This window comes from Phalacrocorax carbo, chromosome 7, assembly GCF_963921805.1.
Source record: "Phalacrocorax carbo chromosome 7, bPhaCar2.1, whole genome shotgun sequence".
Taxonomy (NCBI): Eukaryota; Metazoa; Chordata; class Aves; order Suliformes; family Phalacrocoracidae; genus Phalacrocorax; species Phalacrocorax carbo.
This window is the reverse complement of record NC_087519.1, coordinates 46,587,223-46,600,500: the sequence shown is the minus strand read 5'-3', so window position 1 is coordinate 46,600,500 and position 13,278 is coordinate 46,587,223. Positions and strand designations below refer to the sequence as shown.

General features: G+C 45.3%; 1 protein-coding gene across 2 annotated transcripts in view; it reads right to left on the bottom strand.

Moving 5' to 3' along the window:
• The window catches only part of LEKR1 (leucine, glutamate and lysine rich 1), a 64,106-nt gene extending 53,731 nt beyond the window's left edge, over positions 1 to 10,375 (bottom strand). For both annotated transcript variants that reach the window (XM_064457867.1, XM_064457870.1), the window contains exon 1: positions 9,966 to 10,375. In XM_064457867.1, coding sequence (XP_064313937.1) covers positions 9,966 to 10,013 — 48 coding nt within the window. In that variant the 5' untranslated portion in view covers positions 10,014 to 10,375. The remainder of the gene's footprint in view (positions 1 to 9,965) is intronic.
• Positions 10,376 to 13,278: the final 2,903 nt, after the last annotated feature.

Sequence of the window (13,278 nt, the reverse complement as noted above, 5' to 3'; positions counted from 1 at the left end):
AATTATTAAGCTTTGCAGTAAGCAAGGCTTCATAAATATGAACAGATAGATGTGCTCTGACTTTGATACGTGCTTATTACTCAGTATGTCAGTTATTCCTGTGTGTTTTAATCATTTTCACTTCCTGAAAAAAATGCTCAGTTTACAAGTGATGGCAGAACTGAACCTGCACAAGAAATGAATATCGAGTAAATAAATCAGCCAGACCAACCCAAAAAGGCCCGACACTTCAATAGGGTACATGTAAGCATCTGCTTGGCAGCACAGATCACAGATCCCTGAACATGACAGGTTTTATCCTGTTCTGGGGTCACAGCATAAATGCATTTGAGAGGAGATGGTTAGAATTAAGACTAGATCAGGACACTCATAATACAGCTAAAGAGAACGTCAAAGCAACAAATATAAAAAGGTATTGGTAATCTTCGAGACACAAAAGATGGGCAATGGGTGGCAGAGCAGTTGTGTGTGTACTGAGAGCTTAAAACACACTTTAACCTTTCTTGCAATATTCAACTGTTACAAGGATTTTAACACAATGACTTATGAAAATCAGAAAGCTGGAAAACTGCAGTTTAAGTCAAAGACTGTAAGAATCCCTTAAAAAAAAGCAAAAGAGGTATTTTGAGACATGGGCATAATTCAAAGAAATAGTACTTAGACGAAACAAACAGCTTCCAAAAAATATAAAGACTTATTATCCCATGATTCAATAATTGTTAGCACTTTAAATATATCTTGATAAAAATTATATTTCAGGATGCCCTGGAAGTACCAGGCCAAGCTTTATTTTCCGATTTCTTGGGTTTGCCCCAGTTTAAAATACCCCTAGTTACAGTTGCTCTGAATGAGTTGAAAATGCAAGTTTATTTTTCCTGGCAGCTGCAAACTGTGCTTGGAAATATGAAACTATTATTCAGGATAACTACCATAAAGTTCCAAAGCACTAAAATTACTATATTGAAAAAGGACAAAATGAGCTGTTATACGGAGCACAGGAGGGGGGCTCTTATCCCAAAAAGAACATTGTGCTCTCGTGCAGTACCACCACTGCTGTCTTTCAAATAAACAGTTGCAGAAATTACACTGGGTACTAGGATTAAAAACAAAACAAAACAATTGGGGTCCTGAACTGAAAACGTTTTATGCAAGTACTGAAACTTTTTTGTTTTCAAATTCAATTTTGTTATTGAACTTAAAAAGAAATTAAGTCATAGCATAATAAATATTATCTATCTGGACTTAGCAGGAAATGGGTCCCATTCTTCTTCACATCCATTCCTCAGGTGAAGTAAAAACTTGAAAAGACTTCAGATCAGGTAGGATTTTTAAAGTTTTTGCTACGTAGCCAAAAAAACCACAGGAAAGCCCGAGGGCTCTATAATAGTGCAGTAAGGAAAGAAAGTTCTGTCTTTTAATCAGAAACTTGCTTTTGTACACGCGCAATTATCCTGCAGCCACCGCAATATACTGTATACAGACTGAACTAGTTTTAAAATATCTACCTGTACTATGAGTAGCAGTTTCCTAACACCAGTAATGAATTTGGCATGGGCTGAGTGATGCTGAACAGGCAAGCTAGCTCACACTAAATTCCATGCTGCAGTAGACTAACACCAATAAGTGAGGTTACTTACATGACATGTACACCCAATATGTCTAGAAAATTAACAGGACTCAGTTGAAAGTGAATAACCTCAAAGAGCAAGGCCTGAACTGAGCAGAACAAGGGGCATACTAACCTGAATTCTCATCCTAAATCCAAGGTTTCTCTCTCATGCCCACAGTGGTCAAATCACAATCAGGCCTTTCTCTTTCTTTTTCTTTTTTTCTTCCCCCTTCTCTCTTGCTCTGTCAACATCACGACCCGCCTTCTCCTCCCTGATACTTAAAACGTCTCCTGAAATTCCTGAGCTGGTTGGACACTTTTCGGAAGCCACTGGAGCTTCAGAAAGACTGGTACAGAGAAATGCTGTCAAGCTGTAGGCACTGATTTCGTTCCGCCAAAATAGCGACAAAGCTATCTTAGGGCTACACCAATTTAAAGGTCAGAGGCAGAAAGCATTTTATAGTTTTGAAGACTACTTACAAATGAAATGGTTTTGGGTTTTGCACAGTTTCCAAGAGAAACAACCTTACTTCACCTATGTGTTTATTTCTCTATTGTCACCCTTCGATAATTTGTGAACCAGAATGTTTGGCCATTTATAACCAATTCTGACACTAAGAGCAGAAATACTGAAGTGCCTAAAAGTTTTAGACAACCAGGTAGGCAATAAAGACTTCATAAGTTCCCCGCTGAAGAAAACTCTGGAGTGAGAGGGCAGTCCTTATCAGATATCAGATAATCCATATAGGAAAGAGCCTCATAAATGGTATGTCCAGGAGAAAAGATTCCATTAGGCCTTTTATGTTAGACACCAAAGTCGATCAACCATTACATAGAAGTCTGTAGGAAGCAAATTTTCATTAGCTCTTATGCTTGCAAAGCTACCTCTTCTGGAATAATATTATCGCCGAGTAACCACTAAGAATGTGTATTACATACACAATTACTTATGTTTTCAGATTCCATATTTCACTGTTTACATTCGATCAAAAGACTGTTGTAAACTTCTCAAATGCAAAGCAGAAAAAAAAAATCAGGGGAAAAAGCACAGTTTGGAAGGAATAGAAAAGGATACTATCAGAGCTCTAACTAGAAAGGGAACCATGTATGCCCTTAGCAATGAGGATAGGCAGTGAATAGAAAAAAAATTGATTAGGAATTAAAAAAAAAACCACAACCCAGAAGGTACTTCTTTAGAATTGTGTTTTTAGTCAGCCTGGACAGGGAAACCCAGGGCAAACAGGACTTGAAAAGGTAACAGAGGGGTACCATAAAAAAACCTTGCTCTTTGAGTTAGCACAACAGTACTGGGTGCACAATAACAACGTAAAACAAAAAACAAACTCACTGAGGACAAAGTGCTTGAACTAGGAAGATATTCAATCCATAAGATTTTGAGCTACAGTTCTGATACACATTACACCAGATGCACCAGTCTTCACAGAAAGGACAAGAGCTATGTCCAGAACAAACCTTATTGCAAGGTAGCATTTCTAGCTGTGGTATTCCAGCAGCTGTTCCACTACAGCATATGTGGGAGTAGTTTCAACTCAGAGCTGTGTTCAGTTTTGGAAGAACTAATATTATTCCATGGTTACATAGATTTCTTTAGCTACCAAGGTCAAGTGGAGAACTAAGCCAAGAGGGATAGTCACTCAAATTACATATGTCTGACTCAGTTCCATAAGCATCTGTAGAGCATAAGTTATAAGGAAAAAAAGAAAAAAGAAAAAATTACTTTGGTAGTCTGGACCATTTTTAGCCTTTGAATGACAAGACAGGAATGTATATAATTTCAGCTTGACCAAATAACTACAGGGAGTGTCAGCTTGTGCACTGCTCTTCTCTGATATGTCAGATTCCACCTGCAAAAATTACCATGATAAAGAGCTAAATTCTTGCTAAAAGAAAAATAATCTACTTTCTCACTTAGCAGTGTGTTGGTATTACAACATCCAGCATATGGATCACTTATGCTAGAAATAGTCCATTACAAGCAGCTAATAAATAGCCATGACTCTTAAAAGCCAGAACTTAAGTCCTCAATTAATGACATTAATTTAAAAACCTTTGAATATGTTTCTGTTCATCACTGAAATAAAAACATAGAGCCATGAGCACAGATGTGCTCCTTGTACATTAATTTTACAGTGCAGGGGAGGGAGAGCCTAAGGAAACTGCAGTACTCACCACCCTCCTTGGATCACCCAGTGCTCCTCAGGCACGTAGCACAGTAATAACAGCTCTTGCTCCATCCCCAGTTGATCTGCCAGGACTGAGACTGCTTTAGTGAGGACTGGCCAAATAACAAAACCCCCTGTGTTTGACCAAACTATATGTGTAGCAGAACAATACATAAAACTCAAGGAAAAAAAAAAAATCATTATGCTGCAGCTCAGTGCTCTTAAATTATTTCTGTATATTGATTTTTTTAATTCTACCTCTACTTGATTCAACCTTATGATCTGAATCTACCTACTTTTTGTTTTACTCCTCCTCTTCCATACTACTTTCATTTCTCTCATGCTGTTTGTCCCTCTCCTGACAAAACAGCCAGTCCCTATTACACAAAAAGAAGTCATTACTCAAACCACACAATTGATATTCTAGGAAGAAAGTGGATTCTTCTGCTGTATATACAAAACTGAAGAGTTATTTCATTGACATAGATATTTTTTATTATTCAAAGAATGATTTTGAAGAGTCTCAGTAGAAACTTCATTTTAAAATAAGTTTATTCTGAGTCAAGTTTTCAGTCAGCATCTAGTCAGAAGGTAACACAGCTTGTAACGCTAAGCCATACTGTATATGTAATTATTTGCTCAACTTCCATAAAATAGCAGTTGCAAAATAAAAATCACAGTACTTGCTTTGAATACATATGAATAGTGTAGAAATAGGCTTGTAGTAAAAACAGAATGTCCTGCTCTCAGAAGTTTCATTCAAAACATGCCCTGAAATAATCAGTTTGTCATGACAGGAAATAATACTCAGATTTCAGGTAGCTTTAATTTTTTCCTGCCTGGGAGTAAAGCAGACTAATGAATCATAAAAGACAGTGTTGCACTGCTAGTAACTGCACACACTCACACAAGCCCTGCAAATATCTAACACATGTCCAACAGGCCATGCAGACCTTACTGGTACTCATAAGCTCTTTCAGGATGTGTTACAGCACACTCCAGCTCTCCAGCGCAATACAGAGCACAGAGTTCTTATAAACTGAACCGCAGTACATTGCAACAAAACTATGCCTGCGCAGACAAAAGATAATTTAGCCCACTGTTAATCATATCTTTGCCTGACAACACTGACTTTTTGCATCTGTAGTTGCAACAGTTGGGAAGCCCCTCCTAGCTACAACCCAGCTGCTTGTGACGCAAGATGCTGTAATGTAGCACCATACTTGGGCGCCAGCTGCAGAAAGGATACAGAAAAGCCTGAATATAGTCAGTACAGCCCTAACTTTCTGAGAAAAAGCTTGAACGTAGTGAATACAGTCCTCACCTTATGAGCACAGCAAAAGATCGAAGTCTTTTGCTGCCCTAGGTGACCAGCACTGACTCCAGAATTCTCACATTAGGAACGGAAGACCTGCTTTCACAAATCCTCTGATACCACAATACACAGTGGTAACAAAGCAGGCTGCCTTGACTATCTGGGAACCGGTTTTCCCAAATCAGCTATGGATCCATGGATAACCAGTTCACTGTTGAGAGCTTTCCATCTCTTTAGACTGTAACATGTGTGCTTACACCAAAAACAAGCAGATATTCTCTAACATTTCCAAAGCCTATTACAGCCACTCAGAACATCCACATAGCTGGAGCCTGTCATCCCAACAAAATCTAAAAGTTAAAAATTCGATAGCAAGTACTGAAAACCTCAGGGGGTGTAGGGGCAACTCGTGAACATCATCTTAAGATGCGTTCAGAAGGTACATGACAACAGACTCTGAAGAGACCTTGTGCCATTCTGCATGTAGATAATATCGTGCTCATCTGGAAGGCACAAATGGAAATGCTGCTGCTTCCAAATCCATATTGATATTGTATGCACACAGCTATGTTGTTCACTTCTATAAAGCTAGTCTTGGTGAACAGGACAGATTCTTTAGATAATTAATGCAACTGGAACTATGTAAGAACCTATTAAAAAAAAATCCCAAGTTCAAAGACAGCAAGAAAATGTAAAGATAACAATGTGCTCATAAAGATACCATAATGTGCTTGATCTATAGCACACGTGGCAAATCTAATGAGTAACCATTTGCTGCTAGTAACGTACGTGATGTTTTGTGGATAGTCGGATACCACGAAACGTTCTGTACTGATGTATAACACAGCTTCAAAGTTCCTGCTCTGCTTGCTTTCTGAGGCTCCTAGAGTGAAAGAACTCTTAATCTGTAAGGGTATCTTGTGCTCAGTTAATTTTATGATTCATGTTAAGCAAAGGTTATTTGCTTGCCAAGCAAATTATAAAATTAAATGTAACTTTTTGTTAGGTACTTTGAGGAGTCAGGATGTCATTTTACTGTCTTACAAGAGTGGCTACTGTTTTGCTTCCCACTTCAGCAAGGTTTTCAGGGCAAAACTGCATCTTCCCATCTACTTACTTTAAGTGGGCAACAACAATGCTGAAACACACAGAACTTTAATAAGGTCACAAGCAGATAAAAGATTTGTCTACCAGTAGCAACAGACAACTATCAAGGTGCAATATGATAATCTTATTTTCTTTTGAGGAAAAAAAACCAAAAACAAAACACCCCCAAAAAGACCCCAGACAACAAAAAGAGAACTCCCTGAAATACAGATCGATAAATTGGAGTAAAGGAAACGCTAACTTCCTTTTACCATTCAGTAGTCTATGATACCTCTCAGACTGAATTTGATGGCATAAATCTTAAGACACGTAAATACATGAAAAAGCAGGTATTACGACCCAGTGACCTCTGCAAAGTTCTTTCTACAGTCCTGTGACAGTACACCTACAAGATAATGTAGGGTTCTACTGAGGCAGACCAACCAACTTGTTTAGCTAAAGCACCTGCTCTCTGGCACACCAAATCTGCAAACATCACCTCCCAGAAGTGTACAAGTGTCTCTAAAATAAGGCTAAGAACCAGAGAATACCCTTCCCAAAAAAATGTCACAGATGGCTTGGACTTTGCCATTGACTGATATGGTTGTTTCCCTCCCAGAGGTTACCCTCGCCATCACCACCACTCCATGTGGCATAGCTTCTTTCGAAACTTGCAGGGAAAACTGACTCCTGCTCACTTCTAACATTGACAAACATTGCTCGGTGAGGTAACCAAACTGCTAACAGGCAAAGTCACAACTCTGAGGTTTTATACATTTTTTTTTTTAGAAACAAACCATGATTTAGATCTTTACTAATGATTAGTTCCTAAGAAGTACGCAGCTGTGAATAATTAAAAATAAAAACTATAGAAGTTTGTTTACCTGTTGATCTTTTTTCATTTAGCACCCATCTTGCAATGCATATTGTGTGAAAGAGGTACCAGAGAAGAGGAGAGGAAAGGAGGGAGGGCCACGTAAAATTCTTACATGACTTTCTAAGGCAAAATTCATCAGAACCCGAAGAACTAAAGTCCTTTCACACCTACCATTTCATTAACAAGATACCACTAAATCTCTTCCCCTCTAGCTTCCCCCCTATAACTTCCTTTAAAATTTAATAAACATTGTGGGCAACACCTACTGGACCCAGTCTACAAATGGTCAATTTATATCAGTTTCTGCCGTGACAACCATGGTTGTACTCCCTTCCTGTTTCCCTCTCCATACCATCCTCTAGAAAAGTGCAATTTCAAAGGCAGCGAAATCCCTGCTCCAAGTATGGATAAGCAGCTTGTGAAGCTCCATCCACTAGGAGCATGAAGGAAAGGAATGATGAGAGCTCTGGTCTGCATCCTTTCTTCTGAGACAGCTGCTTGATCCGTTGTCAGCACTACAACCCAACCTCCAGCAAGCCAATTCAACCAGGAACCTAGCAAGTGAATATTCTTCATTCTGCCACTGAAATCACATGCTTAACATACTCCCTCCAGACACACATGGTCTGCAAGCTGCATGTTGGGAGCATGTGCTCAGTTTAGTAAGGCAATCTACAGCTGGCACAAGTTCTGCTTATGTTAGGAGCAATCTAAAAGAAAGATTCCAAAAGAGATGCTATAAAATCCAAGCAGAGAATGTGAAGGGAATAAGAACATGTGTACGTAAAGGGTAGAAAATACAAGGACAGGAAATTGTGAGAATGACTTGTAACCAAGTTCTGTATCTTGTAACTGTACTGCAACTACAAGGCAAGTCAGCTGAGTGAAAAGACACGCAGCAGCAAAGGACATGTAAAACCCTGACATTAAAATGATCCCAAAGTCTTGGGCTGTCATTGCCTTAGAGCTCATGTAGCTCACACTGAGGTGCCAGGGTGCCTTCTGCATGAAGATCTTTTTGTTAAAGGTATACTGCAGAACTGAAAGACATCTCGAGATTGCCTGCCCAGTGCTCCGCTCCAAAGCAAAAGCTTGCCTTACAGTACCACCGGAGGAATTCCACAACTCCCCTGGGTGAGCTGCTCCAGGGCTCGGCTACCTCTACATCTAGAGTTCCATAACATTCAACCAAAGCTAGCCCAGAAAGGTGAGTGTAGGATTAATTTACAGCTGGGGATGAAGGACAACCACCATCTTCCTACACATCTATATACTGTTATCATGTCCTCAAATATTTTCTAGAATGAGTAAACCCAGTTCTATTACCCTTCCCAGAACAGGATTTTTACAGTCTTTACTATTTTTGTGTTTTTCCAGATTTCCATCAGTTGTTTTACTTAAAACCTGCAGCTCAGAACAAGTACCTCAATAGCCCTGAACAGAAGAATAATGATGGCCCAAGTTTTACGTGCAATTCCTATACTAACACGTTTAATACTTGCATTCTTTGTAATATCGCTTTGTTAACATTATTCTGCTTATGGCCTGATTATAGACCTCAGTGTTAGGTCTGGCAAGTAACAAGGAAGCTTCATCAGTTACTGTGTATTTTGTATCGATGCACTGTACTTACTCTTTTTAAATATGCCTTATTCTTACTAAAAGCTTAAAGTTTAATGCTGCTCCCAGACTGGCATCAGCGCATTCCTTATTGTAATCTAAGATCCTAGCTCAATTGAAAACAGTAGGCACCGACACTCCTACGGAAGGAAACAGTGTCCCCCCCCTTTCTGTTCCCAGTTTGTGCCTGCACTCACACCTGCTTCCTCCTTGCGCTAGCGTATGTGTAGCACACAGATCAGGAACTGACCCAAATGAAAGACAGGCAGTTGAAGTGCCACCAAACTGCTGCCTTCGGTCATTCATGGAAATACTGAGCAGTACTAGAACCAGAACACTTGCCTGATGTACTTCATCCAACAATTTGGCACAACTGTTTCTCTGAGAAACTTGCACTGGTTTTTGCTAGCCACCTTATACTGCCGATGCTTACAAACTAATTTCTAAATAAACAAACATATCTGGTATCTTTTCTGCTACCAAAACAGCTGCTACTGAGTCTGTAAGTTTCCCAGGTTCTTCCCTTTCCCTTATTTAAGGGCAAGTATTCCTTTTTCCTTTCCTTTGCCTATCTTACCCATTCTCAGAAATCATTGATGGCTCAGAAATTGCCTCCACAGTTTTCTGGACTATTGCAGGGAGAATTTCTCCAGCTATGCTAGCCTGAGCTCATAAAACTTTTAAATTACTTGTTGATTGTTAGACACATGCCAAAAAATGAGGACAACAGGGTGTTTTATCGCCAAAGTAAAAACTTCATAGTGTTTCAAAAAGCAACTCGTGTTCTATTTGCGTGCATGACCGCATATAAAGAGCCTCCTCGTAAGCTAACCCATATAAACAACAGCATTGTTACATTGGCAATAATCTGTCTCCCAAAAGAACGGCCTCATACAGAAAGAGAAGACACAAGAAAAGATGAAGGGGATGCTCTGTTCCTATTTGTATTGACACTCCTTTGGAACAATTACATGTTATGCTCTGCAATCGCTCCAAACTTGCAGCAACAAAATGTGCCATACGGGGTAAATTTTCAAACTCACCTAGCAGTGAGAAATTAGTGTGTTCCTCTACTGTGTTCCTGTAGCACTAGCATGTAATTACACTTAATGTAATCATACACTTATATGTAATATGACAATGAAACCTAGAACACACCAGGACCAAAATGTACCGGATAATGTACCAGTCTTCAAAGGCCCGTGAGACATCCCTAAATTCCTGTAGTATCTGCTCACCAAATGTTGGGGTTTTTGTACTTCCACTGTTTCGTACCTTTCGAATCTCCTCGGGCAGCGCATGAATGGGGACGTGCGGCTCCATGGCCTCCCGAAACTCCGCGGCGGGCTCAGGGAAGCTGCCAGAGGTCACAGGGTCAGAACCTGCCGTCAGCAAGGGGGGGCCGCGCGTTTCCTCTGGCCCACGGGCGGAGGTGCAAGCACACGCATGTTACACGCGGCCCAGGCCAGCCCCGCACAGCCTCCCCACGCCTGCAACGCCTGCTCCGGGACAGGCCGTGGCTGCCGCAGCGGCGGGGTCAGGGGAAGGGGGGGACACGGAACGAAATGGGACGGGACGGGACCCCCGGGTCGGGGCCGCCTCCCGCGGGAGACGCGGGAGCCCGGGGCAGGCGGAGGGAAGCGGGGTGAGGGAAGGTAGCGGGGGCGGCCATTTTCTTACCGCGGCTTCCTTCGTAACCACGGCAACGGCGCACCGCCCCCGCGCGTGCGCCTCAGGCGGCCGGGGCCCGCGCAAAGGCGGCGGGGTTTGGGGGGACCCGAAGGGCTGCGGCGCCCCGGGATCCCGCGCCCCCCGAGCCCTGACATAACGAACTGGCCCGATTTAAAATTAATAACGAGTAATGCGAGGAGCTGCATTGGCAGGGCTGGAGCTGGCTCCGTAGGGGGAGGAAAATGGCATAAATGCCGCCCGTTTCACTGCAAAGCCTCCGTTTCATTTGAGCTGTCACCCCAAAACCGACCCTCGCGCCTGGGTCAGTTACATGTCAAAACCGAAGCATGTGCTCAACCTCCGCATGAACCGTGTTTGCGCTGCCAGCTCTCAATGAAAGCCACTTGAGTTCACAGCGAAGCAATAAAAATAAATAAATCAGGAAAAGATGTGAGAATCGGGTGTTTTCAGTATAACCCCACTGCAATGGAATTAATTCCACATTCTGCCCCTCTCTTCATCACTGGCTATTTTATGTGCGGCCCCTTCCGTGAGCCCGGGAGTTATTGCATCCCATCAGCAGTGCCACAACGGCATCCGCTTCGGCCCCGCCATCCCCAGCGAGGGAGCCAGCACAGCCTGGGTCTCTCCACCTGAGCCCGGCGCAGACGTGCGATGCTGCGGGTGAGGAGCCATGAGCGCAGCAGGGCTGCTCACCTCCCAGAGCTGATTGCCAGCCTGCCCAAAGCAATTCCTGTACGCCCAAAGAATTTCCTATACACCCAAAGCATTCCCTACAAGCCTTATACAGAAAGACGCACCCCCTAAAAAATAATTTAGGGACAGCCACTAATGACTGGAAAGAGGCCATCCTGAGAAACGGGATGACCTTCCATCGGCCTTGTTAACCTGATTTAATTTATGCATGACTCGCTTTTAGCTGCAAAGGTTCAGTCTCCGGGGCAGCGCCGTGTAGGGTGAAGCATCAGTAATATTTTTCAGAGCAGTGCTGAGCAGCTGAATAGGGAATAGGGGTCGGGTTTTTTTTGGTGGAGTGAACTGCGCGCGGGCAAGGAAGGGGCTTGCTATTGAAGATAGTGAATTTTATTGGAAAAAAGGAAAATTGCATGAGTAGGAGTTGTTGCAATAATACAAGGATGCAATGCCGGGAGGGGGCGAGGGGCGCCCCCCCCGGCTTTGCAGCGCGGTCCCACGGGTGGCTGCCCCCTCCCCCCCAGCGCTCGCGTGTGTTGCCGGCGTGACCCGCTCCACGTTGCGTGCCGACCTCCGGGCTGCGCTGCATCGTTAATCCCCGGTTTGGCAGCAACCGGAGCCGCGTGCCCCAGCTTCCCCCACCCCCCCACCCCCTCTTCTTTAACCTCTTCGTGATCCAGCCCCACGTCGGGAATAAGGGGAGGGGGATGCAGACGGCGTGACTCGCGTGGGAAGGGGGGTGTGGGGTGTGGCGTGGGAATGTCACCCAAGTCATCGCCCTGCATCGCAAAGCAAACATTAACTCGCCCGTCGCATACGCTCAAAGGTCAGAATGAAGAGCTGGGGATTTAAAAATAAATAAAGTACTGGGGCTCCCAGCGTGCTGCACCCACGGGGGGGGGAGGGGGGATCGCGTGTGAAGGGCGGCTCGCCCCCCGCGAAGGTATTTAATTAAGAGCGGTATTAACAGCGAGACGGCGAGGGCAGCGCCTTTGATCGGCGCGGAGAGCGGGGCGGGGGGGGCGCCGGGCCGCGCCTTGCCGGCATATGTTCCCCCTGCGTGATGGCGGCGGCGGCGGCGGGGGGGCGGCGGCGGGCCGGGCGCCCGGCGCCTCTCACGCGATGGCCGCCTAACGTGCCGGGGAAGGGTGTCGTGCGGCGCGGCGATGAGATCAGCGCGGATCACCGCGGCGCTGCGGCCAGGCGCGGGGGGGGAAGGCGGCCGTCGGGCAGCGGCCGCGAGGTGCAGGGGGGGCGGCTGAGGGCTGAGTGCTCCCTCCCGGCCCCCCGCCGCGCCCGCTGCGGGGAGCCTGGCCCTGCGGGCGGGGGCGGGTGTGAGGGGAGCCGGGCCTGGGGGGCTGAGGAGTTGCAGCCCTCGGGGCCTGAGGGGAGCCGGTCCTGGGGGCGGGGGTAGCTGAGAGGAGCCTGTCCTGGGTGGCTTAGGAGATCCGGCCCTGGGGGGATGAGGAGATCCAGCCCTGGGGGGGCTGAGGGGAGCCCGTCCGGGGGGCTGAGGGGACCTAGCTCTTAGAGGGGCTGAGGAGATGCAGTCCTAGGGGGTGAGAAGAGCCTGTCCTGGAGGTGAGGAGAACATGCTGCTGCCAGCCCAGACGCTCATGGGTAGGGGGCCCTGGGGGAAGCACAGCACAGGGGAGGCTGGTCCCACCACACTACCCTCTGAAGTGCCTATTTCCCTGCAGGAAGCCCACACAAAATCCCATCTGTCATGAGCCTTGTGCCCCTGTCCATGTTTCTCGGGTGGCTTGGGACTCTGGCAGGCTGAGCGGGGTCCGTCTGCCCCTGCTTGAGGGCTACCAGCTCCCGCAGGGCAGGGAGGCGAGGCCAGAGTCCGGCCGCGTCTCGCCCACGTGGCGTGGCGGCAGGCCGGCGTGCGTGCCAGCCTGGATGACCGGGACCGCTTGAGATCAGGTTCCAGGCGGTGCAAGCAGCTCCAAGGACAAACGAACAGGCAAGAAAAGAGTGCGTGACACGCAGCAGTCATAAGCCAGCTATTTCCATTGTTTTCCGGCAGGCTTTGTACCTTCTCAAACACACGTGGAAAGCCTCCCACTGCTTAGAAATCCCAACCCGGAGGAGCAAAGTCCGTGCCAGTGGGCAGCTAGGGAAAAAGGCTAATAAACACAAACACCCTCTTCACACAAAGCAGGACCAGCCAAAGCATGTGTGTGAGGGTGAATAGCTG